Below are 24435 nucleotides of genomic sequence, written 5' to 3'. Positions count from 1 at the left end.
AATATAGGACAAGGGTATAAATCTCGTTAAGGGCAATAATTTCAGTCTTAGCTATCGTAAAAGTTACTCGTTAAAGGCAACAATCTTGTTGGATCAATATAGTACTACATTTTGTGTGAACATTATAATACAACAATAAATAAAATCAAAATTATAGCTAAGTTTTGCTCCTTATTGGATTTGAAGACTGTGCAAGGAAATGCGTTCATTTAATAAGAAAATATATACTATGCAACAATTAAAGCTTTCCTTATTAACCAACTATAACGGAAATGGAAATACAAAGAAACTAATGTAAGATTAATATCCACCTTTTTTGTCTTCTTGTTGTCTTTTATACCTATATAAAACTAACTTCAACATCTATTTATTTTGTAAAATTCTTTGAGTTTATTTGGAAAATTAGAATTTGGAGTTATGTTGTAATTATAATTTTAAGGAGTTTGATTCAAAGTTACTTCTAATATTCTAATTCAATTTTAAATTAGTTGTTTAATAAAATTAAATAATTGATACAAAACGAGAGTGTAATTCCAAATTTTTTGTTGGAAAGTAAAAAAAATTAACCCAAATTTGATAGTATTAATTTTTAACTGATTATATACAATTTTTTATTTTTATTTGTATAGCTATACATTATTTATATATATATATATATATATATATATAGTATGATGAGTGTTGTGTGTCGTATCTGTGTCCAATATTGTGTGTGCTTGTTTGTGTTTTCTGTGTGTGTATTGAATGTGCGTTGTGTTCAGTGTGTTTGGATGTAACATAATTTATAACTATCTAGACATGTATTTTGCCTACATTAGTCAACTTGTATAATTAGAATATTTAGAATTGTAATTTAATTATAAATCCAAATTTATTTTTGATATTAAACAGTGAATTTTGAATCAAAGACTCTACTTTCAAATTCATTCAGAACTCTAATAATTCAGACCCCAATTCCATAGTATTAAATGTATCTTACTCATTTTTTAAAGATTTAGCCAATTATATTTTAAAGATGATCTTAATTAAGATAAGATAAATGGGGATGTAGGTCATAGTTGTTATGCTGTTAATAGTTTCGTTGCACCCTTATCAAATCAGATCCTATGAATGAATAATATAAAGCTAATATATATGTCTCTAGCATAAAAACGATATAATAGATGATTAATAAAATGAAGAATCTGAAACATTCGATGTATGTTGACATATGAATTTACTAATAAATGAGAGTTCCCAATATAGAAAAATAGTTTGGTCTTGTCAAGTCCTTGTCCATGAGGTCTTCCAAACCAACTTTCTAAGAATATATGAAGCAAGTTGTATGGTCTACATTTTATAAATAAAAAATATTTTATAAAAATAACATTGCATTATTGAGAGGTTCAATCATTGAAGTCAACTGGGGACATCTCCACAATAAAGAAATGACGAAATCCCAACCGGCCAAGCTTAAATAAACATCACAAAGACAATACATGATACATGTGCTTATTCATGTGTGCCTTTAATGAATTTGAGTTAATCATGCATTTTTATTTAGTTTGTAGGAGTATTGTTTAATTTAAACTCAAACCGTTAATTAGAAAGATGGATGTCTCGCTGGTAAGATGTTTCTCTTATACTTATTTAATTAGAGTATATAAAGGGTTACTGTGTAAGCATAGATTAAAAATAAATTATCTAATTTTGTCGTCTAAAGCTAATGAAATCATATATTCTCGTCCAGAAAAGATTTGAAACATACAATTTCACTATAGTTTTACAAGAAATTTAATTTTTGTATTTTTTTAGTTCGTATTGAAATTTAATTATTTGAATTTATTTGCAGAGAAATGTTTACCTAAAATTTGATTTTATGCGAAATTTAAAATACGAAACTTGATTAAACCTTAACTTTGGGCCTTAGATTAAATTTTGATGGGTTCTTAATATTTATTATTTGGGCCGTTTAAAATAAAATGATCGGGACAGTTAAACTGGAAACAGATTAATTATCATAATTGAGCTTACGTAATTAATCCTTTTTTTGTTTATAACAAAATCACGGATTCTCCGAGTTGAGTTAGGAATGACCTTCTTCTCAATCCATTTTCATATCGAGATGTTTAAAACATAGAGAAAACATTGTAGGCTAAAATTGAGCTTTTGTATTTGTCATGTATTCTAATTATAGAATAAGCTATGTCTAGTTCTATCCTATTATCTTATTTTCTTGCACAAACTATTACATAAGCCCTAATACTCAAATTTTAATTGGCAGCCTACCAATCCACCCCACATTGTCGATGTAAGATATGCTAGTAAAATATTTCACTTCTTCTTGTGTTAGGGTTTTCTCCCACGCTACGCGCTTGGACTTGTCTGATCCTGGTCCTGTGCATTTTTCCTCAGAAACAGCTATATCGCTCCTAATTAAAACAATAGCAGCAAGAGTTATATTTATGACAAAATCATGTAAAAATATGAAGGTGGTGAGAAATGAAAGGGTAAGTTACGTAGGCTCGTCAGCAGTCCAAAGTTGCCATCCTTCGGGAACGATTATGTTTGAGAGAGAGGAAGCGTAGTAGATGACTCTTGAATAAGGGTACCATGGTCTACCGAGGAAGGCACGTCCTTTTCCATAAACATTGCACTCTTTTAACACAAATCCACTAGTTTCATCTTTGTTCTTTCTTGCTTGTGCAACTATGTAACCAGTTCCAGCAGGGTTTACTTCTCCAATATTCACTGATATGTCACATTTCTGCCACCAACAAATTATTAGTAATGCAATCATAAATAGATGTTATGGAATTTTCTTAATCTTAAAGAGGTTATTACTATTTTGGCCTTGGGAATAAATTGCAATTGTTACAATGCATTTTATTTTTTTTAGCAATAATGTTTTCATCCTTAACCTAAACCCGTTGGCGTAACTATGAGTCAACGTTAGACGAGCAACTTATAATAAATGCAGATTTTGTGAAATTGGGAAATCTTGCAATCAACATCAACCTATTTCTCTTTTTTACTTTAGATAAAATTAAAAGACTTAATCTTACATGTCTGTGCTTTTACAACATGTCATAAATCAAAGTCAATATATAAATTTTAAGCAATTTCAATTTGATTTACCTCGTAAATCGATTGACCATCTCCGAAGATGAAATCCACAGCTCCTTCAATGGTGCAAAGCTTGAAGTAATGTCTACCCTTATCGTCCAATAATGTGTCCTGATACCCCGAGAAACCACACTCGTAGAAGGCTGATTGGTCACCTGAGATCCTCGCTGCCACCGCCACCTTAATGTTCATGCCCGGTTTTGGCGGATAATTGTAACCATTCTGTCAAGAAAAATATTTTAATTTTAGGGTTTCTTCTTGGTTTACACTTGTAAGTAAAAATTAATTACGATCGTTAATATTATAGCTCCAATTTCTTAATCATATAATAAACCACAAAAACTACATGTCTTGCCAAGATTTAAAAGTGAGTACGTTGTAAACAAAAATGATTAAAGGCGGTGTATTTAATGGAATACACCAAAACATTAGTAATTTCTTACCACAAAAGTGATGCCTTGTACAAAAATATTGTCCGCTATGGAACTAAAAGTTGGCATATCAAAGATTGTACCAGAGGAATCGCTCCATACAACACTAGTTTTATCCTTTCCTGCTCCTTTCAAATAAATAAATGGCTTGTCTGCTGGAATTACAACCTTTTCCCTGCCATTACAAACACATCAAACACAATTCAGAAAAAATGTAACAATAATAATATTGCATGGAGTTGGCTAAGAAATTCAGTAGTACTTGTAAACTCCAGCTGCGACGGAGATGCAAATCCAATCCTTGTTGTTTGAAGGAACAGAATTGATGGCTGCTTGGATACTTTGTGACGTACCCACATAGATTGTTGTAATAGCTTCTATGCCATTTGTGAATGTGTTACATGTCAAAAGAATTGCACTAATGAATAATGCACATAGCAGAAACCTAGGCATTTTCAAGTAATATGGATAATTGTATATGGTAGAGAGAAAGATATAACTTAGGGAACACAATGGAGGTATTTATAAAGAGTTCTACCTGCAAAGAAACAAAAATGAATATATTGCTAGTTCATTTTTATGGCGGTTGATGCTTTCAGGAAAGAGATATAGAGATTGAATTCGGTGGAAGTTAATACTAATTTGTTAATTCTAATTAAAGTAACTTTCATTTTATTTTTATGCACGTTTCTACTTTAATTTCACTTTTTTCCTTTCTTATGTTTGTTTTGAGGAAAGGTAATACCTACCATAGCACCTACAAATTCTATAGGCAAATTAATTAGCTCATGGTCAAAGTTTAATTCGAAGAAATGAATTGTGTAATTATATTATTCATTATTAAATGTCTCCCTTTGGATTGGAAAGGGTTTTAAAATGTGAAGAAAAATCGGTAAAAAAAAAGCAGTGGAACATGAATTCTACTTTTATATATTAGTATGAAAATGAAATGTAGTGAAATGAATTAAAGAAAAAACACGTACATTTATAACAAACAGTAAAAAAGAAATGAGATATTCAATAATAGTCATATCAAAGTTGACAATTAATAGCAGTATATCATGTTGATTACTTCCTAAGGACTATATATGACAGAGAACACGCATATATTTGTTTCAATGTTAAGTTTTATCTGAACAACCAGAAATTAATTTATTTACTAATGTAAGATCATTGTACAAAAGAAAACCATGATTTTAGGAAATGTTTGGTGTATTAAATAAAGAGAAAAAAATTAACTGGGTATATTATTGTAGAAAAGAAAAGTGTGAATTAAGTAATAATAAATAGAAATAAGAAATAGATGGGTGTATTAGTATTAATTTACCTTTTATTAAATATGGAAATATAATATTTTAATGATGTATTAATAATAATATACCTTTTGTTCTACAAAAGAGAAATGTAATTGTATGTATTAATAATTATTTATCTTTTTATAAAAACTGATAACTGACTTATTTTCAGAAAAACAATATCATTGATTCCTATTAGCCTATTCATATGTGCAGTCATTTTTCTTTAATAATTCAAATTGACTTTCAATCTCTATTGGTTAGGCATTTGATTTTGCGATAAAAATCTTCAAAATTAGTCCAAGACCCGGTTCTTGTAAAAACACAACAAAAGTTACAACTAAAATTACAATCTAAATATTAACAAGAAACACTGCAATAACAATCAAAATAACATTATATAGAAACAAAAATAAATATTACACTGTGAGAGTTGACCAAGTGGTAGAGATTGATTAATGTCTGAGGCCAAAAGTCTTAGATTTGAGTCCTCGGTGGAGCGACTTTTAAATTTAAACTAATTAATAAAAAAAATAAACATTACACTAAAAGGGATTCCATCCCACAATAAGAAAGAACAAAATAGAATGGATGGGGGATCGAAATGGAAGAAATTGAGGAGTGAACAAACGATCTCTTGGAGACCAAGGACCTCCACCATGATCGTGGAAACCCTTGGCTACTTTCTTACAAGCAATCATTTATATAGACTCTCTCGCTAGCTACACGACACTATGGTATACTTTTGTTCGAACTTCTCCACTAAAGATATACTCATTCGAGCTCCGCCCTGAGGTACACTCTGACTCATGTGCCGCCATTAGTTACATGGGGCTAATTGTGAAATTTACCAAATGGCTAACCTGGGCTAACCACCAAGCAAACCATAGCCCAACCAATAAGTTATTTCTCAAAATAAAAATAGAAATTATTTTTGAATTAAAATAATCGAAGTCATGATTAAAATGAATATCGTCTATTTGAAAAAAATCACATCCTAATTGTGCTTCAAAAATTTCCCTAAAGATTTTGATAGTTTTGAGGGTTTGTTTTGAATTTATAGATACATCCTACTCTTATGTCTTTTTATGGAGCTTCCGAAACTCTTCCTCACATTATTGAATTATGAAATTTAATCAAAATTAATCAGGGATCGACTAAATTAACTCTTTATCAATTAAAAGGTTCATTTTCTTATAATTAATTAATCAAGTGACCTCAATTAAATCATATCAAGACTTGATCATAGAGGAGCACTAGAACGCATCCTTAATTAGAGTGCTAACGTACATCCAATCACATGTTGCCACGTGGCACGAAAATTGCAATATTGTATACAAAAAAATACAATACACATTTGTCAAGTTGTACATGCATTTCCGCAGATTGCATTTTAGTTATAGGCAAATTGCATTTTATATTGTTAAGCTTTGCATTTCACATAAATTGTCTACAATGCAAAATAAACTATATATAAATGCAATCCGTTTATATATAAAATGCAAATTAAACAGTCAATATCTAAAATGCAAAACTCAACAATTAAAAATGCAATCTACATATAACAAAAATGCAATCTGCCGAAATTCATTTATAGCTTCTACAAATTTGTGTTGCATTTTTCTGTATACAATATTGCATTTTTCATGCCATATGTCAGCACGTGATTGGATGTACGTTAGCACTTTAAAATTAGTTAGCATATTAGTATATCCCCTTGATTATATACTTAAAATTAATTAATCAGAATTAATTAATTTAGATAGTCTTATTAAATCCAAAGACTTAAGGAAGTGGGAGAATAACGTAGAGAATAGTCATTTATATATTTTTATAATAAAAAGTAGAAAACCTTAACTCATTTCCTTATAATACATAAATGATAAAAGTAAGACTTAAATAAATAAGCAAATAACAATGTAACAAAATTATTTCTTAACTATTATAAATGGATAGAACGAATATGGAGTTTTACATATAAAAAACATTCGAAACATGTTTTTTCTAACAACTCTTACACAAAGCCCTAATACTTGTTTGGGTAAGTTGACTCCATATTTGTCTTTTTCTTTGACAAGAAGTATCTATTGGATTTGGCTATTTTCTTCTTATATTCTAACAGGCAGCCTACGAATCCACCCCACATTGTCGATGTAAGATAAGCTTGTAAAATACTTAAATTCTTTCCGCGTTAGGGTTTTCTCCCATGCTACGCGCTTGGGCTTGTTCGATCCTGCTCCCTTGCATCGTTCCTCGGCAAAAGTTATTGTGCTCCTAATCAATAAAATGGCAGCAAGAGTTACATTTATAACAAAATCAAATAAAATTATGAAGGTGATAAGAAATGGTAAGTTACTTAGGCTCGTCACGGCTCCAAAGTTGCCATCCTTCGGGAACGATTACGTTTGAGAGAGAGGAAGCGTAGAAAATGACTCTTGAATAAGGGTACCATGCTCTACCGAGGAAGGCATGTCCTTTTCCATAAACATTGCACATTTTGAACACAAACCCACCAGTTTCATATTTATTCTTTCTTGCTTGTGCAGTTATGTAACCTGTTGAAGCAGGATTTGGTATTCCCACATTCAATAATATGTTGCATTTCTGTCACCAACATTATTATTAGTAATACAATCATAATTAAATAAATGAGTAGACATACTATTGTTAGTAACACAAATTTTAAGCAGTTTAAATTTTATTTACCTCATAAATCGATTGACCATTTCCAAAGATGAAATCCACAGCTCCTTCAATGGTGCAATACTTGAAGTAATGTTTACCCTTATCGTCCAACAACGTGTCTTGGTACCCCGAGAAACCACAGCTGTAGAAGGCTGATTGGTCGCCTGAGATCCTCGCCGCCACCGCCACCTTCACCGGATTCATGTTCTTGCTTGGCGGATAATTGTAACCATTCTGTCAAGAAAATTTACAGATTTAATTTTAGAGTTTCTTCTTGGTTTACACTTATAAGGAAAAATTAACTATGATCGTTAATATTATAGCTGCAATTTCTTAATCATATAATAAACCACAAAAACTACATGTCTTGCCAAGATTTAAAAGTGAGTACATTGTTAACAAAAAATATTAAAGTCGGTGTATTTAACGGAATAAACCAAAACCATAATTACTCCATTTCTTACCACAAAAGTGATGCCTTGTACCAAAATATTGTCAGCTATGGAACTAAAAGTTGTCATTTGAAAGATTGTGCCAGAGGAATCACTCCATACAACACTAGTTTTATCCTTTCCTGCTCCTTTCAAATAAATAAATGGCTTGTTTGCTGGAATTACAACCTTTTCCCTGCCATTACAATCACATCAAATACAGCTCAGTTCAGAAGATGTATTAAATACCCCCCAAAAAAAAATACTATATATATATAAATACTACTCTAAACAAAAAAAAATTACATATATGCAATATTGCATGGAGTTGGCTAAGAAATTCAGTAGTACTTGTAAACTCCAGCTGAGACAGAGATGCAAATCCAGTTCTTGTTGTTTGAAGGGACAGAATTGATGGCTGCTTGGATACTTTGTGACTTACCCACATAGATTGTTTTAATAGCTTCTATGCCATTTGTGAATGTATTGCATGTCAAAATAATTGCACTAATGAACAGTGCACATAGCAGAAACCTAGGCATTTTCAAGTAATATGGATAATGGGATATGGTAGAGAGAAAGATAATAACTTTTGAAACTCAAAGGAGATATTTATATAGAGTTGTATCATGAAAGAAACAACAATGAATATCCTGCAAGTTCATAACTATGGAGGTGGATGCTTTCAGAAAAGAGATAAGGAGATTGGATGCGGTGGAAGCTAATACTACTTCGTCAAATCTAATTAATACTTGCCAGTTTCATTTTGTCCACCCCTTAATGTCTATTCCTAATTAGTTAGCTCATGGTCAAAGTTTACTCAAAAAATAAGATGAAATCAATTGTGTAATTTTATTATTCAAGATTAAATGTCCCATGCACCTTTTTATCGCTAAATAAGTATTTTCAAATATGTAAGAAATTTTGGTAGAACGTGAGTCCCACTAGTTTTTCAATTAAATAAGTTAGTGAAATATAATGCATATATATTTATTACAAATAATAAAAATAAAATATGACATTTAATAAAGTAGACATCATATAAAATGGCAACAAAGGAAAATTAATAGCGGACAAAGAGAATATATACCAGGTCAATAGCTTTCTAAGGACTATATGGCCGAGAACGCGCTCATATATTTGTTTCTTTTCATAAATTAAAGCTTTATTTAAACAATTAAACATTGATTTCATTTACTAATACTAGAATCATTGTACAAAAGAAGATTAATGAAATAATTATGCTTCCTCCGTCTCAGAAAAGATGACATACTAGATGAATTATACGAAATTTTAAGAGATATTTGCTATATTAAATTAAGAGAAAAGAGTAATTAGATATGTCACTCTAGAAATAAAAAAATAGTTTAATGCATTAATAATAATAATATGCTTTGTTTGAAAAAAGAAAAGGTAAATTGAATAAATTCATAACTACTTCTCCTTCCTCCCAATTAAAAGTGAGGCATATTTCTTTTTAGATCGTCCCACTATAAGTAAAAACATTTTATATTAAGAAAAAAATTAACATTCTATCTCTCTTATTTTATTCTTTCTTTTATTTATTTCTCCTTTTTTACGCTCCTAAAAACATGCGCCTAAAAAAATTGTCTCACATGGATGAAAGGATTATTTTTTCATAAAATAGATATGTGACATAAACAAAATAGGGAAGTGATATCATTTTGCGGTCGTAGCGAATATGTCTTTTTGCTCTAAGTGTAGCTAATTCCTATTAATGTATGTTGTCATTTATCTTCAATAATTTAAATTGACTTTGAATAGAAAATGTCGGTAGCTTACAAGCATTTAATTTATAATTTCGCATTTCAGTATCTTTTCGAAACTAAAGTATACTACTGCTAATAAATATTGAATCAGCAGTATCATTAAACAAGCATATAATCGATTTAACTTTGATAAATAATGGCTGAGGAAGTACTCCGGCTTTAACTTGTCAAGCATAATAACCAAGTGTGAATTTTCATTATTAAATTTACCAACTATCCAAAGTCGTTTTTGAATTTTTTAATTATTAATTCAATTTCCTCCTGTAAATATCACTTCCAAGTTCAACTTCCAACTTCCAACCCATCCCATTTTTCCACACTTTTCATCAGCTTCATTAATACTCCCTTCGTTCACTAATACAAGACCAATTTTGACCAGTCACGAATTTTAAAAAAATAAGTACTATAATAGAAAGTAAGTGAAAATCGGGCCCCACATTTATATATTAGTATATTATTGAAATGTGAATGAAATAAAGTTAGTGGAATATTTACTTCATTACTAAAAATAGTAAAAAAGAAATGTGACATTTATTAGTGGACAAATGAAAATAGTTCGCCCGATGCATCGGGCGGATTATCGTCCGCCACTGTAGCCATGCGGACGATGGCTAATCCATCTTCCGTGGACGATAGGCGTTCGACGTTGCATCGTCCGCCCCACTGCGGGCGACGCGGACAATGCAACACGTTTTCCTTTTTTTTTTTTTTTAATCTATTTAAACCTCCATTTCTCTTTCATTTCCCACACCAATTATTCTCTCCCATCTCTCACTTTCCAATATTTCTCTCCCTAATTTTCTCACTAAAAAATGAGACTCGGCGACGACTGGAGTACATCGAAGGGCATTACTCGGGCCTTATTCGATTGCTTTCACGAGGCTGCGGCGGAATGCTTGGCCGAAATGGAACGCGAGCGCGAAGCGGTGGAGCAGGTCCAGGCGAAGCAGATCCCGAGGCCGATTCGACGACGGACATTTGTCCTCCACGAGCACGCCAACGTCTGTTCGCAGAATATTTTGCCGAGCAACTACGGTGGGGCCCGACCGTTTTTCACCGCCATTTCAGAATGCGACGAGAACTTTTTCTCAGCATTGTCCAAACGTTGGAGGCTCGAGATGAATACTTCCAGTATCGGGAAGATGGCATCGGCAGACCTGGACTTATGCCGTTGCAGAAGTGCACGGTTGCGCTCGGCAGTTGGCATACGGCACCGCGGCGGATATGTACGACGAGTACCTTCACGTTGGGGAGACAACTGGCCGCGAGTGCTTAAAGAATTTTTGTAGGGGAGTTATGGAGGCTTTTAGCAACACATATTTGCAAAAACCGACTGTTGTGGATTGCCAGGCCCTAATGAAGATGCACGAGATGGCGCACGGCTTTCCTGGAATGCTAGGGAGCATCAATTGTATGCATCGGGAGTGGAAGAATTGCCCGACGGCGTGGAGATGCCAATTTACTAGTGGATAGAAGGGCAGCCACCCGACGATGATCCTCGAAACCGTCGCTGACCATCAGCTCTGAATCTGGCATGTTTACTTCGGTGTAGCGGGGTCGAACAACGACATCAACGTCCTCAACTTATCCAACCTCTTCACCGAGCAATGCAATGGCAACGGCCTGACCATCGAGTTCACTGCCAACGGACGCCAATATCATATGGGCTACTACTTGGCCGATGGCATATACCCAAGGTGGCCTGTTTTTGAGAAGACGATCAGCTACCCAATGGATGACAGGAGAGTTTTATTCGCGCAAAAGCAGGAGGCTGCGCGGGAGGATGTGGAGCGGGCATTTGGAGTGCTCCAATCGTGGTGGGCAATAGTGAAGGGTCCGACGCGGTTCTGGTACAAGGACGTCATCGCCGATGTCATGTATGCGCGCATCATCTTGCATAACATGATAGTCGAACACGAAGGTGGAAGAGTCACCGATTGGGGCGATGATGAAGCTGGATCTAGCTCCAGCACGGCGACCCCGCCCCACGTTCGAGGATTACCGATGGGCTTCAATGAGGTTCTATCTAGACATGCCCCAATGCGCAACCAACAAGACCATGTTCAGCACATGAACGTCATGATTGAAGAAGTTTGGAACCGTGACCGTCATTGAGAATTTGTAGTTTTTTTTATTTCGTACCGTAATGTTTGAATTTTCAATGAAATGAAGTTTTTTTTTCCAATTTTTTGTATTGTTTTAAATATTCAAATAAATAAAATGCTTAGGGCGGACTATAGGGCATCCCACTGCAGGTGAATGGGTAGGAGGATAAAATGCTGATGTGGCGGAGCATAGGGCGCCCTATAGGTCGGACTTTAGGGCGCCCCACTGTGGATGCTCTTAATGGACAAACGAAAATAGCAAAATAGGACATTTATTGGTGGACGGGGGAGTATCTCTCAATTTATTTTCATATTTCTCTCTAAATAATCTTGCATTTATGAATCCAATGCAAACTATGATGCCAACATTATAGTTCAGACCAAAGAATCAAATGCAAACTATGATGCCAACATTATAGTTCAGACCAAAAAGGTGTGTGATGCAAAAACGTGTATAAATTGATTGAAATTAACGAGTAATCAGATAAATCCTAGTTTCTTAAAAAGAAAAATATTATTTCTTCCGTCTTCAAATAATATGAACAATGAGTTCTGCACATGTTTTAATAAATAAGGAAAAAAGTAAGAGAGAGAGAAAGAGAAATGATAGTGGAAATAATGTTAGTGGAAAATGAGGTCCACACTATTGTAATGGTATAAGTTGTTAATGCTAATGGTATAATTGGTAAATAAAATAATGTGTAGGGGTAGATAATATGTTGTTTGAATTTTCCAAAATTAGAAAGTTCATACTCCCTCCGTCCAACAATAGAAGTCCCGTTTTTCCATTTTTGTCCGTCCAACAATAGGAGTCCCGGTTCTACTTACCATATTTGGACAATTTAATTACCCTCCCCCTTCTCATCAATAATTAACTCTATTGCCATTACAAAACACACCCCCCTCCCAGAATTAATTTCTCTCTCTCACTCTTTCGATCACTCAAATTCACCCTCACTCTCTCTTCTCTCTCTCTCTCTCTCTCTCTCTCGGTCTCTCACCCTCATCTCTGTGGAAACCCTAATCACGCTGCCTCCTCTTCCTCCTCCCAATCGCCGTCTCCTCCTCATATTCCCCACTCTAGCGTAAATGGATGATTTACTGTCTGAAACCCTTACCCCCATCTATGGGTTAGATTCGGTCGATTCGATGTCCACCATAGTTCCTGAAACTCCGATGGTGGAAGTCCCCCCTGGACCGATTCTCAGCCCGATATGTTCCTTGAAACCCCAGATCTGGAAGCTATGCTCGATTCAGAGCTTATCGTCCCTGATACACCGGAGACCATGCTCGATTCGGAGCTTATCGTCCCTGATACGCCGGGTTATGAGAGTCCCGAGTCCACTGTGGTACCTGAAACTGTTGGGACTACCGCAGCGGAAGACACGGAAAACAAACAGGTCCTTAACGGATCTATTTAGGTGATTATGCATTCGACTCCAATTTAATGCAATAAACATAGATCTATAGATATAACATCAAATAAACACATAATCATGCATATTCGATGTAGATTCAATTGTTACCTCATAATCCATCATTGGATTGACGTTGCTAGCTGCACCACCCGGAGATCCTTGGTTTATCGACCACGAATCTTCCGTACTATTCCCTTGTCCTTGATTCTCCATCCGTGTGGGCGGATCTTAGATAAACAATTAAATAACTTTGAATGGATCTAGGGAAACCCAATACAAACACCAAATTGTCTAGATCTAATCCTATGAATTAGGATAGATCAAGAACAATAATCAAAACCCTAATTCTCTCACGTGCTAGGCACGAAAATCGAGACCAAGTGAGAGAGGAGAGGGATGCGCCAATTTGCCTCCTAGGGTTAGGGTTTTGTGTTGTCTTGGGTTGTGTGCTAGGGTTTCCCTTTCATTCATTATTTATAGTGGACCTTATTGGGCTAGTAAGGGGATCCATGGAATGACTTAAGTGTTGGGCTCACCCATTAGATAATTAACTAATTAAATCAAATGACCCATGATTTAATATATTATCAATGGAATATTATTTTGTTTCACTAAAGAATAATATTGCACTCCCACTTAAATCATCAAATTACAAATAACTTGGGTCCATTTTATTTTATAATATTTCCCGCGTTTAAGATTATCTTGATCCGTCAATTTAATTCTTTTGTCTGCTATGTGACTAGAATTAAATTAATTCTCCAAAGAGTTTTTCTAGTTTGAAACTTTATTTATTATTCGTGGAATAAATTCCAACTGCGCAGTTTTCTGAATAATAAATTCCTTTTTCAAACACCTCTTGGGGATCACCCCTTAGGGATTTAATCATACCACACTGGGCACGCGAATTCTATGAAATAATACTCCAATACCTTCATGTTATTCAATTACTACCACCCAAGATATCATGAACTTGAGTTACGTACAAACTCTCACATATTGATAAGTCAAAGTGGCGTTTGATTGAATAAACAATATTGATATTAATATCATAGACTAGAAAATACTAAACTTTCTGAAATATATTCTTTCAGTAGATAGCAATAAAGAATACATTTCGGATTAGATTCTACAGTGCTTTACAACATCGGTGTTACTAATCTCATCTTAGGTAAGAGAGAATTATCACAAACACCGCAACCATACCAATAGGTAGCCAAAGCATATCTAGGTTGTGAATACGTTTTTCTTCTTACTAGATCTGGCCAAGTCCCCTACTGGAAAACTCATGAGGAGATTCATCGAATTTCCCTACTTGACCTTCTTAGTAAAAAGCCTTAGACTTGTTTATCATATTTCAATAATAAACCATTATATCAAATTATTTATTCTCATAATTAGGTAAACAAGTGGACGTGGCGTTTCTCGTATACATGCACAAGCTGACTGTACAAAGGCATGTACGCTCGAAGCATCTTTTAGTATACGAACCCCAACAGAAACTCCACGGGTGAAGAGGCGGAGGCGTCCTGTTGAGGAAGATGAGTGGTTCAAGGAGATCCTCCTGATTCTCTTGCCCGACATGAAAGATCTCCTCTAATATTGTGAATTGTGTAATAATCACCCCTATCTAGGGTTTGGAGATTCTGGCTTGGTCTGTATTTAGGGGTTTCCATAGGGTTATTTTGTTATGTTGATTTAGCCACCCCCATATTGGGTTAGGAGGTTTAATCTTGCCCTATATGCTGAAATTAGTAATGTTTGCCTGATTATGTTGATGGAATCTGTTGTTGGGGTCTGGAATTTGTGTATTTGGAGGTTCTGTGGTGATTGTATTTTGTTTAAGCCACCCCCAATTTGGGTTAGGAGGTTCAATCTATTGCTATATGATGAAATTTTTTATGTTTGGCAGATTAATCCAATTGTGGTGCTTATATTATGTGTAAAAGCCACCCCTTGAGTAGGTTTGGAGGCTTTTCTTGTTTCCCTATGATGAAATTTTGCTGAGGTGCTTTTGTGATGGTGAATTGTTGCTATACTTGGTGGAATATGTTGTTGGTTGTTGCTGTGATGATGGGGATAGTATGTGCTGATTATATTATGTGTAAAAGTCACCCCTTGAGTAGGTTTGGAGGCTTTTTTTGCTGTCCTATGATGAAATTTTGCTGAGGTGCTTTTGTGATGGTGAATTGGTGCTATACTTGGTGGAATATGTTGTTGGTTGTTGCTGTGATGATGGGGTTTGTATGTGTTGATTATATTATGTCCACTTGGCCTTAATTGCAGGTATAATCTGGCATGAAGAACAATAACATAGCTAAATGACGATCTTTATTGAGTTTTTAAGATCTGATAGAATGAAAAAAGTAGAATACCTTGTTGATAAGGCAGTCCCTCATCACTGCCTTTGTGACTGAATGGATTGCCTTGGTTTCCATGGTCCCTCTGGGCCTGTTCTTTGATTTCCTATGTGTTGGCAGTACTTCAGTGAAGGGAAATATTCCCACCTTACCATCATAAGTTGCCTGCCCATTCATACCAAAATGTGGTCTACTAACAGCACACATAAACATAACTTTGGAGATGTATCTCTTGGATTTGCATGACCTATATGGCTCATCCTCATCCGGCAAGAGGTGGTACCTGTCTGATGCCTTGGTCTTATAGAACCATTTTTCATCTATATGCACTACATTGTGCATGCTTTGATATTGAACTCTACCTTGAGTAATTTGTGGCTGAAGTTGACTAAGACTCCATCTAACTCTTGCTAGCTTATTGATATTGGTGAGGGCAGGTTTGATTGCATTTGTATGTGGCCTTAGTTTACCTTCCTTTACCCACTGACCTACTGTACCCTTGCTCACATTCAATTTTACAACCATTTTACGCAGTGAACCTCTCTCAAGAGTAGATTAGTGTCTAACCTTTTCTTCATCAAGTTCTAATTTGTCAGCATGATGGTAGCCTTTGATCTTTCCTTCCATGATTGCAGGTTCTCCCCGTTGCATCTACTCCTTGGCTGCCTTCCATAGCCGGTACACTGTCTTCCTACTGACTTCAAACGTCTTTGCTGCCTCCATTACAACCCCTCTTGCGAGCACTCCATCATGGTTGTGCTTGAGTAAAAACTGCACCATATTTTTCTTGATGTTGTTGTTCAAGTGTTTGGTTTACCTCTGCCCATTATCCATCCCTATGATGAATATTTTCTGAGGGATTTAAATCTACATAAATGTTGGGAGTTTTTTTTTGGGAGATTTTTCAGATTTGAGGTTGGTAAGAGATGTCTTAAATGATGGTAGGTGATGTATTTATAGTAGATTTGGAGGTGTACTTTTTGGAGTTCAAATTTTCCTCAAACTTTTTGTAGAGGGAAATTTGAAATTTTCATTTTCCCCTTTGTATTTTGAGCAGATTTGAAATTTGTATTTTGAACAGATTTGAAGTTAATGTGAAGAATTAGGCTTTGAAGGGATTCTGATTATGTTGAGTGTAATTTTTAAATCCATTTTTTAATTTCTGTCCGTGAATAAATTGGAAACAGGACACAAAATTTGGTCATTCTAATTAATGCCATTGAAACTCCAGCAGTGATTCAACTAAAAAATTATGGCAGCTTCTTAAATTTTGGATGTTTATTCAAATTTTGGCAGCTTCTTAAAATTCTGCTCCTTATTCAAATTTGGCAGCTGCATCTCATAGCAATAAACGTGCATGGAAGAAATTTTTTTAATACAACTGAAGTGGGTCCCAAATTCCACTATCACACACCATTTATTGCACACTCCAAAACTTTCTTAAAACCCGTGCCTTGGAGAAATGGGACTTCTATTGCTGGACGAAGGAAGTATTTTTTAGGGACGAACGGAAAAGGAAATAGTTCATACTCTTTGGGGACGGGGGGGAGTATGAAAAATCAAAATCCCAACTTCAAAACAATGAAACCCACTAAAGTTGTTAAGAAATCTTAAAGAAAATAAAATGTCTAACTCGGAAATTAAAAAAATATGGAAAATCAACAAAAAAAACTTTTTGGTTGTCTAATTGTTAAGTCATTCTGCCACCAAAATATTTTCAGCATAAATAGTACTACCTCCGTCCAACAATACGAGTCACATATAAAAAAGTTAGTAGAATATAGGGCCTACTATTTCTTTTTTATTAATTTTATAATAAAATATAAGTAAAGTGAGTTAGTGAAATGTAGGACCAACTTACCATTTATGACAAAAATGAAATGTGACTATAGTTGTCAAGTGGGCTGGGTCGACCCGGCCCAAGCCCTCCGATGCCTGCCTATATTTTGGCCCAGTGCGGCCCAGACTCATATCTGAGTCGAGCTGGGCGGGACTGGACTTTTTTAATTTTGCTAATCCCGGTCAAGTCCAGGCCCACATGGCAAGTGGGCCTGGCTAAGCCTGGCTGAGCTTTATTTGAATTTTTTTTATTTATGTTGATTAAAGAGATTCCAAAAATATTATATGGAAAAATAAAACATACTCATAATTTGTTACTTGTATTTATTTCTCATTTACACGAAATCTAAATTGAAATAATGATCAAGTTAATTTGCTGATTTTGTACTAATATATTTTTCATGTTCTTTACTCTATCTAAAAGTGCATAACTAAAGGAAGAACCACTATTATAAGTAGATGATGACATATAATTTATGAACTAACTAATAAATTTTAAAAAACATATTCCATAATTATTCATTAGAGATGTGGTTTGAATACCAAGACATAAGTAGTATTTTTAAAAATAAACTTTAGAATCGTTCTTTTTACATCTTGGACAAAAATAAATATAAGAAAAAAAATTGAATACAATCGAGATGGAATATTGCATTCAAGTAGATTTAGTTGAGAACTTGAGTATATATTAAATCCATTCGGTGACATCTAATAAAATTGAAACAATATAGAGAATATTAGCATTACTCATATACAAGATGACATGCACAAATTGAGAAATATACTACTCTATCTGTTTATTAAAAATAGGGAGGTTTGAAACGACACGGGTTTTAATGCACAATTTGGTAAAGTAAGAGAAGAAGAAAAAAATTGGTAAAGTAAGAGAAAGAAAAAAAAATTGATAAAGTAAGAAAGAGGGAGAGAGAAAAGTAATGAATCATGGGATCCACTTTAAGTTGTTAATTGTATTAGTATAAAAGTAAATAAATTGATACATAGGAGTGTAAAGATTTTTTAAAGTAGAAAGTTGCTATGTTTAAAGAGTTGATTATATTAAAAAATATGAATTATATAAGGTGGGCCACTAATGGACTGTTCATAGGCTGGGCCAGTCCTGGATCTAGGCCGTGACTCATATGGTCCTAGGCCTGAGCCAGGTCTAGGTTTATAAAATAGCTCAAATAGAACCACTTAAACCAATGATCTCAGCCTATGCTATAACTCTTACTGAGGTCTAGAGATAATATTAATCTAACTCGAAAATCAACGATTCCATTTGAAAACATTCTCAACAGCATTGCATTGGTATGAACGAGGCTCATACACAATAAAATTCTGATTTAATTGACATGCGAAAATAAGATATTCCGAGGACATGAATTACTAATCAAATCAAATCCAAAAAGCAAACTAGTAACCATCAAAATTGTCACAGCAAAGGACTACAACACTAAATTCAATATTTGATCGGAGTAATAACGTCGAGTTGGGAACCAAGCTTCTCTTGGGCAATCTTCTCAGCCTTAACCCTCAATTTTGTCAACTGCTTCCTCCTCTCATATGTTACCTGAGCTCGTTCTTTCCTCTTCTTCTCCAACTCCTACAAAACATCGCCACAATATAAATACGAGGATACATATACTATAATACCAGCAATCAAAATTTGATATAATAACAGCAAATTCAGGATAAAAAAGTAGTGAGTAATTTAGCTGAGGGTGAATTAAGTTTTGAAACAAAAGGGAGTATTAAAGAAATAGCAGAACTGTGCAATATTACAATAACTGTATCCTAAATGGTGCAACTTTAACAAAGTAATCTCCCAGAGTTAGACACGTATGGCTATGCGAAATAGACTTATGCGGTAGTGATATAAAATTCAACGTATTATTGAGTATAATCAATAACTATACAGATAATAGAAATGATAGATGAACATACCCTGATGGTATCATAATGGTTCCATCCGACTTCAGATGACAGTCTTCCCAACAGGCAATACTTGTGCCCAGCTTGAAGCCTCAAAACCCTGTTGGCAAAATATGTAAAAAGGTTAATTACCAAAAACAGACAAACAAATTATAATGCCATTTGATCCATCAAAAGCTCACTTGAGGGCATCTGGAATGACCATCCTCTTGATCTTATCATATGGTGGGGGTACACCTTCGTAAACCTTGAGACGAGCAAGAGCAGCCTCTCCTCTCTTAGTCTTGTGAGGAATCATTCTGTGATAATGCATAACTAAAATGAGCATAACCTCAATATTATCATCCAAAGGAATACAAATAGTACATTAAAACATAAGTCATTGCAAATACAATTAAACCATCATCCTAAATATAAGAAAGGAATGATATTTCTATGCATAGAGCTGGAAATTTCTGTCATCAATTTCAAAAGTGTGGAAAAACTACAATGCATATCATTTAAATTTGATTGTCCCATATATCTCAATAAACTAAGCAATAGATCATATCTTAAATTTGATTGTCAAACTACAGTTACAAGTGCATAGCATTTAACACGATATCCAAAATATATCTAAATAATGAAAAGAAAACTAAATAAAAAATTGACACAGTTTAAACATGAATAAAATGTAGAGTGCAATCGAAAACGAAAAATCGTACCCACGAATAGTCCTCCAGAGAATTTTGGAAGGAGCACGGAAGTGGATGGGGCCATGTGAGGGCTTGGTGTTCATACGCTTGCGGAGGAAGCGAAGGTACTTCATTTTCTGGCGAACGAGGCCGCCGGAGAGGCAGATTTCCTCGCAGCGGACGACGACGACTCTCTGGCCGTTCAAGAGCTCCTTGGCCAAAATGGAGGCCAGGCGTCCGAGCATGTGGTTCCTGGCGTCCACCACCACTCTCTTCGCGCAGATCCCCGAACCCGACACCATTTTTCTCTCTCTCTCTCTCTCTGAGGCGGACGAAATGGGGGCTGGCGCTGGCGGAGATTAGGGTTTGAGGGTGGAGGTGAATGTGGTATTTTTATCTTGTTGGGTTTAGTTAGTTGGGCTTTAATAGTGGGTTTGGCTTGGGCTATCAATTCGGCCCATTTAGATTGGACTTTCACATTCTTATTTCCAATTTGTAAGCAGTCTCTTTTTTCTTCTATTTATATGAGCTAAAAATTATACAGTACGGACTATTTGGTGATAAAAATGTGATGCAAATTATCCTTTATTTTTTTAAATATTTGCATTTAGTTTTAATTTTGTTAAACATAAAATTTATTGCATCTTATTTCACATGTCTTACATGTTTTGTGTCCATAGCCTAGAACATGCCATTTCACTAATATGTTGTCCATCCTACGAAGAAAATTATCACAAATTGTCAATACATCTTAAACATACAACAAGACATTTAGAAATACACCAAAATACTTATTTGAATAAAGTTGACTGAAATACTATAATCAAGCAAGATTGCAATCTCATGCCCAAACTTTAGCATCCACAAACGTCTTTGATGAAAGCTATAAGATCTAGATGAGAAGATCCTCCTAAACCACTTGCACTCTTACATATCTCCTGCATCTCCTTGGCCCTTCTTCTCCTCTCCTTCGCTTCCGAACTCTCCGAATCCATAACGCTCAACACAAGCTCAGCAATCTCATCCCCTGTAACCAAACTATCATCCTCCTTCTTCACTCTCATTCCAAAACCCCAATCTTCGACGACCATCTTACTATTGGTAACTTGATCTGAAAATATAGGGAATGTCAACATGGGAAGGCCAGCAAACGCGCCCTCTTTAGTTGAGTTCCATCCACAGTGCGACCAGAACCCCCCTACAGACGGGTGTGACAGAACCTTCAACTGATCACACCAAGGGACTACTATCCCTCTGCCCCCACATTTCTCTTGAAGGAGATCCTCCTCTCCACGCCCGACCCACAGGAAACGAATACCACTACGAATCACCCCAACAACAATTTCCTCAAATTGAGCTTTGGAAACCGAGAGGAAACTACCTTGTGAGATGTATAGAACAGAGTCTTGTTGCTGAGCATCCAACCATTTGAGGTAGTGTGGCTTCTCACCTACCGCGGAGTTCAAGGTAGGTATTGCAAGGCCTAATGAGTAGATTTTGGGTGAAATTTTTTGTTTCAAAGCATCAATGACTTGGGATTCAAGCTCATAAACAGAGGCGAAGAGAAGATATTGAGCTTTTGATGTTAATTGAATTGCTTGTAAAACTTGAGGTAAAACTTCATTGCATTTGCCATGGATTAGAGTTGGGAGATCTGTGAATCTTATTGGAGGGACTCCAGGGATATAGTCTACAATGTTTTCCTCTCCTATTTGACCTGTAAAAAATGCAATGTGAATCTTTAGTTAGGCACATCTTCAAACGTAGACTGAGTTTGTATTTATGGAAACACCAATGCAAAATGACAATTTTACAATATATGTAGGGGGGGTGGATTTTAGTCTTACTAATTAAGTAACGGTGTTCCCTAAATCACAAATCAAAATTCAGTATTTTCCACGAAGTTAAAATTTGGAAGCAAATATCAAGAAGTCATGTAATGTACTGAATTTCCAATGAATTCGAATTTTGACAAAATTTGAAAGAGATTTTAAAACTCGAGTAACACTCAATATAATGTTTGTTTACACTCATTTAGAGCGACATCGATTCTTATGTTGGCCGCATTGCTCAATTACATAATCTGGTGTGTCACGTTAAATTTGAATATAGTGAAAAATATTCTCGATAAATTTTCAATCTACTTTGTGATTTTACGGACTATTACTCCTTAAGTGCACACTTTATAATATCTAACTCAATATGTATTTAGGCAATAATTATTTGGAAAAAATACGAGATAGAATATAAAATATTCATTTATACTATTAAACAATAATTAATAGTAAGTTGGTAACCATAAAATAAAAATATAGTACTCCTCTATTTTGAATTTAAATCAACCGAATCCTAAATCCACCATTAATTGAACATCACAATTATTGAAAAGATTAAATCTACAATGCATGAAAATAAGAAAAATGGAGATAGTAAAAGAAAATAGAACCCGGCGGGGAACGGCGGTGTTGGGAGACGAGATCATAGTGGTGGAAGATGGAGAAGACTGTGGCAGACATGGTAAAAAAGGAAGCCACCGGAATATTCCGGCGACGGCCGACGTCCAACACCCATGTTAAGTAGGTGTCATATATAATGAGGGTGGGCTTGGGCAGCGGAAGGCAGTCGAGGAGCTGCTCCACAGGCGCCTCCAATCTCGTGAGAACGGCATTGTAGAAGCCGATGAAGTCCTTGCCTCTGCCTATCTCTGAGGGAATCACGTTAGGCACCGCGTGGAATCTGAAATTAGGAGATGGCGGAGGTGGCGTATCGGAGAGGAGGCCGAGCCACTCCTCCGTGACGATGAAGGAGACGGTGATATCGGGGTGGGAGTGGAGTATGAGGTGGCACAGGTTGAGCATTGGGTTGATGTGGCCTCTGCCGGGGTAAGGCAGCGCCACGATGTGGCATCCCACCATATTACTGACGACTGGGTACGGCTGCTATGCTTTACCCAGTTGGTCAAGGCGAGATGTGTGAAAAATCTTGGTGCAATTCAGTTTTATACGGAATATTTTTTTGTTATCGAGAAATTGCAAATCTAGAGGCATTATTCTTGAGTTTTTTCAAAATGTACGTTTTCGTATTTTAATAGCCAACTACTAATATAGTAATATGTTTATACATTTTAGGAATGATGACATTGACGACAGCATTCGTATTTAGGGGTTTGGGGCGACGACAGGACAGTGACGGATTCTAATAAAGATAAGAATTAACGGTACATATTAATCATAAATTAATTTTATTCTAAATATATATTTAAATTAATATTTTATTTAAAAATAATATTAGAATATTATTTATGTTAAATAAACATAAAAATTGAAGTAGGAGCACCATCCTTTGTCATAAACAATTAAACAAGCTTATTAAACATTCTAGTAACTAAATTTAAAATATAAAAATACTAAATATAACGGGAAGCAATAAAAAGTATGGCATCCTCTCTTATTCGCTGGAACGCTCTCACACAATTCTGTCATTGTTTTCCAACAAACTTCGCTATTAAAGAGTTCAAACTCAGCATTTTGTTCTTATTTTGTTCTTTCTCTTTCTTTTTAGTTGCGTAATTTGTTTATCTACGTCTATATTTCTATGATTTTCCAATTTTCTTGTCATTACTCTTTCAAGCTGAAGCTGCCGTGGGGTCGAAAGCGAAGCCGCCGCAGGGCCACGGACAAATAAATCGAGTTATCCTGTGTCGTGACCGGCGGTGGGATTGGCCGACCCCATGGGTCCATCCTGATAGAAATCCATGAATTTCATCGTAAAACTAATTGGTGATAGGAGGAGGGGTCCATGAGACTTATATAGTGGATTAAGCTTTTTTAGTATACCGATGTGGGATATTGTTACATTCATTTTATATTTCAATTGCCAACACATCCCTGGGTGATGGTGATCGATTACTCTGAGAGAGTTTTTAAACCATGTTTATTTGGCGGGAAAGTAAAGTTCTCCGAAAATAATTCATAGGATTATGGGTTTTTGGATTATAATTTTTAAGATTATGATTTCTAAAATTTATGATGGTTAGGAATTTGGAATATCAGGAATATAATTCCTAATAATACTCTTAATGAATCTGATTTACGAGTTTATACAAAATTTTGTTTAATAATTCAAGACGCATGTATGGAAACTAGAGATCTGCAACTAGCTTGTGAAATTAACCACCGACGTTTTGGAACACCAATTGATTTCTTTCCCAATTCCCACTGTTAAATTAATCCTTTCATGTCTATTGTCCAACCAACAAAAGTCAGGTGCATTGGGCTTGGCCGATGGTCCAATTTGGTGTAAAATGCACGTGGTTTGGGCCTTCCCCGACCCCTTTTTTGGTGGGTGGGGAACATAGCATAAAACAAATA

At 35.1% G+C, this 24435-nt stretch overlaps 5 protein-coding genes and 1 non-coding gene across 6 annotated transcripts; 2 read left to right on the top strand and 4 right to left on the bottom strand.

Annotated features, from left to right (window-relative positions):
- Nucleotides 1-2245: 2245 nt before the first annotated feature.
- LOC125194567 (probable pectinesterase 29) lies at nt 2246-3989 on the bottom strand. Its single transcript, XM_048092825.1, has 5 exons — nt 3799-3989; nt 3549-3711; nt 3118-3327; nt 2499-2746; nt 2246-2411 (listed from the first exon to the last, which is right to left on the bottom strand). The coding sequence occupies exons 1-5, from the start codon at nt 3987-3989 to the stop codon at nt 2246-2248; spliced, it is 978 nt and encodes a 325-aa protein (XP_047948782.1).
- Nucleotides 3990-6751: 2762 nt separating this feature from the next.
- LOC125191775 (probable pectinesterase 29) lies at nt 6752-8494 on the bottom strand. Its single transcript, XM_048089186.1, has 5 exons — nt 8299-8494; nt 7981-8143; nt 7538-7750; nt 7188-7435; nt 6752-7105 (listed from the first exon to the last, which is right to left on the bottom strand). The coding sequence occupies exons 1-5, from the start codon at nt 8487-8489 to the stop codon at nt 6940-6942; spliced, it is 981 nt and encodes a 326-aa protein (XP_047945143.1). The 5' UTR covers nt 8490-8494; the 3' UTR covers nt 6752-6939.
- Nucleotides 8495-10549: 2055 nt separating this feature from the next.
- LOC125194566 lies at nt 10550-11852 on the top strand. The gene is made up of 3 exons (XM_048092824.1): nt 10550-10868; nt 10915-11148; nt 11290-11852. Exons 1-3 carry the CDS (start codon nt 10550-10552, stop codon nt 11850-11852), a joined length of 1116 nt encoding a protein of 371 aa, XP_047948781.1.
- A 6299-nt stretch (nt 11853-18151) lies between these two features.
- LOC125197568 lies at nt 18152-18253 on the top strand. Its single transcript, XR_007172107.1, has one exon. It is a non-coding gene; the product is annotated as a U6 spliceosomal RNA (small nuclear RNA).
- Nucleotides 18254-18783: 530 nt separating this feature from the next.
- LOC125191760 (60S ribosomal protein L13a-4-like) lies at nt 18784-20437 on the bottom strand. Its single transcript, XM_048089173.1, has 4 exons — nt 20096-20437; nt 19574-19690; nt 19404-19491; nt 18784-19062 (listed from the first exon to the last, which is right to left on the bottom strand). The coding sequence occupies exons 1-4, from the start codon at nt 20365-20367 to the stop codon at nt 18919-18921; spliced, it is 621 nt and encodes a 206-aa protein (XP_047945130.1). The 5' UTR covers nt 20368-20437; the 3' UTR covers nt 18784-18918.
- A 406-nt stretch (nt 20438-20843) lies between these two features.
- On the bottom strand, nt 20844-23019 carry LOC125193504 (UDP-glycosyltransferase 87A1-like). The gene is made up of 2 exons (XM_048091313.1): nt 22512-23019; nt 20844-21782 (listed from the first exon to the last, which is right to left on the bottom strand). The coding sequence occupies exons 1-2, from the start codon at nt 22978-22980 to the stop codon at nt 20920-20922; spliced, it is 1332 nt and encodes a 443-aa protein (XP_047947270.1). The 5' UTR covers nt 22981-23019; the 3' UTR covers nt 20844-20919.
- Nucleotides 23020-24435: the final 1416 nt, after the last annotated feature.

Source organism: Salvia hispanica, chromosome 6 (assembly GCF_023119035.1).
Source record: "Salvia hispanica cultivar TCC Black 2014 chromosome 6, UniMelb_Shisp_WGS_1.0, whole genome shotgun sequence".
In the NCBI taxonomy this organism is placed as follows: Eukaryota; Viridiplantae; Streptophyta; class Magnoliopsida; order Lamiales; family Lamiaceae; genus Salvia; species Salvia hispanica.
Note: the sequence above shows the minus strand (reverse complement) of the source record. Positions and strands in the feature narration are given on the sequence as shown.

What these genes read in the sequence shown, in the direction of transcription:
- LOC125191760 (XM_048089173.1), bottom strand. Translation starts at nt 20,367, where the DNA reads ATGGTGTCGGGTTCGGGGATCTGCGCGAAGAGAGTGGTGGTGGACGCC. An exon ending in GTCATTCCAGATGCCCTCAA is followed by an intron (nt 19,492 to 19,573) that starts GTGAGCTTTTGA and finishes TTTTGCCAACAG; the next exon opens with GGTTTTGAGGCTTCAAGCTG. An exon ending in ACCATTATGATACCATCAGG is followed by an intron (nt 19,063 to 19,403) that starts GTATGTTCATCT and finishes GATGTTTTGTAG; the next exon opens with GAGTTGGAGAAGAAGAGGAA.
- LOC125191775 (XM_048089186.1), bottom strand. Translation starts at nt 8,489, where the DNA reads ATGCCTAGGTTTCTGCTATGTGCACTGTTCATTAGTGCAATTATTTTG. An exon ending in GTCTCAGCTGGAGTTTACAA is followed by an intron (nt 8,144 to 8,298) that starts GTACTACTGAAT and finishes TTGTAATGGCAG; the next exon opens with GGAAAAGGTTGTAATTCCAG. An exon ending in TACAAGGCATCACTTTTGTG is followed by an intron (nt 7,751 to 7,980) that starts GTAAGAAATGGA and finishes TTTTCTTGACAG; the next exon opens with AATGGTTACAATTATCCGCC.
- LOC125193504 (XM_048091313.1), bottom strand. Translation starts at nt 22,980, where the DNA reads ATGGTGGGATGCCACATCGTGGCGCTGCCTTACCCCGGCAGAGGCCAC. An exon ending in ACACCGCCGTTCCCCGCCGG is followed by an intron (nt 21,783 to 22,511) that starts GTTCTATTTTCT and finishes CATTTTTTACAG; the next exon opens with GTCAAATAGGAGAGGAAAAC.
- LOC125194566 (XM_048092824.1), top strand. Translation starts at nt 10,550, where the DNA reads ATGAGACTCGGCGACGACTGGAGTACATCGAAGGGCATTACTCGGGCC. An exon ending in GCTCGAGATGAATACTTCCA is followed by an intron (nt 10,869 to 10,914) that starts GTATCGGGAAGA and finishes ATGCCGTTGCAG; the next exon opens with AAGTGCACGGTTGCGCTCGG. An exon ending in AATGCTAGGGAGCATCAATT is followed by an intron (nt 11,149 to 11,289) that starts GTATGCATCGGG and finishes ACTTCGGTGTAG; the next exon opens with CGGGGTCGAACAACGACATC.
- LOC125194567 (XM_048092825.1), bottom strand. Translation starts at nt 3,989, where the DNA reads ATGCCTAGGTTTCTGCTATGTGCATTATTCATTAGTGCAATTCTTTTG. An exon ending in TACAAGGCATCACTTTTGTG is followed by an intron (nt 3,328 to 3,548) that starts GTAAGAAATTAC and finishes TTTTCTTGACAG; the next exon opens with AATGGTTACAATTATCCGCC. An exon ending in ATGGTCAATCGATTTACGAG is followed by an intron (nt 2,747 to 3,117) that starts GTAAATCAAATT and finishes TGTTGGTGGCAG; the next exon opens with AAATGTGACATATCAGTGAA.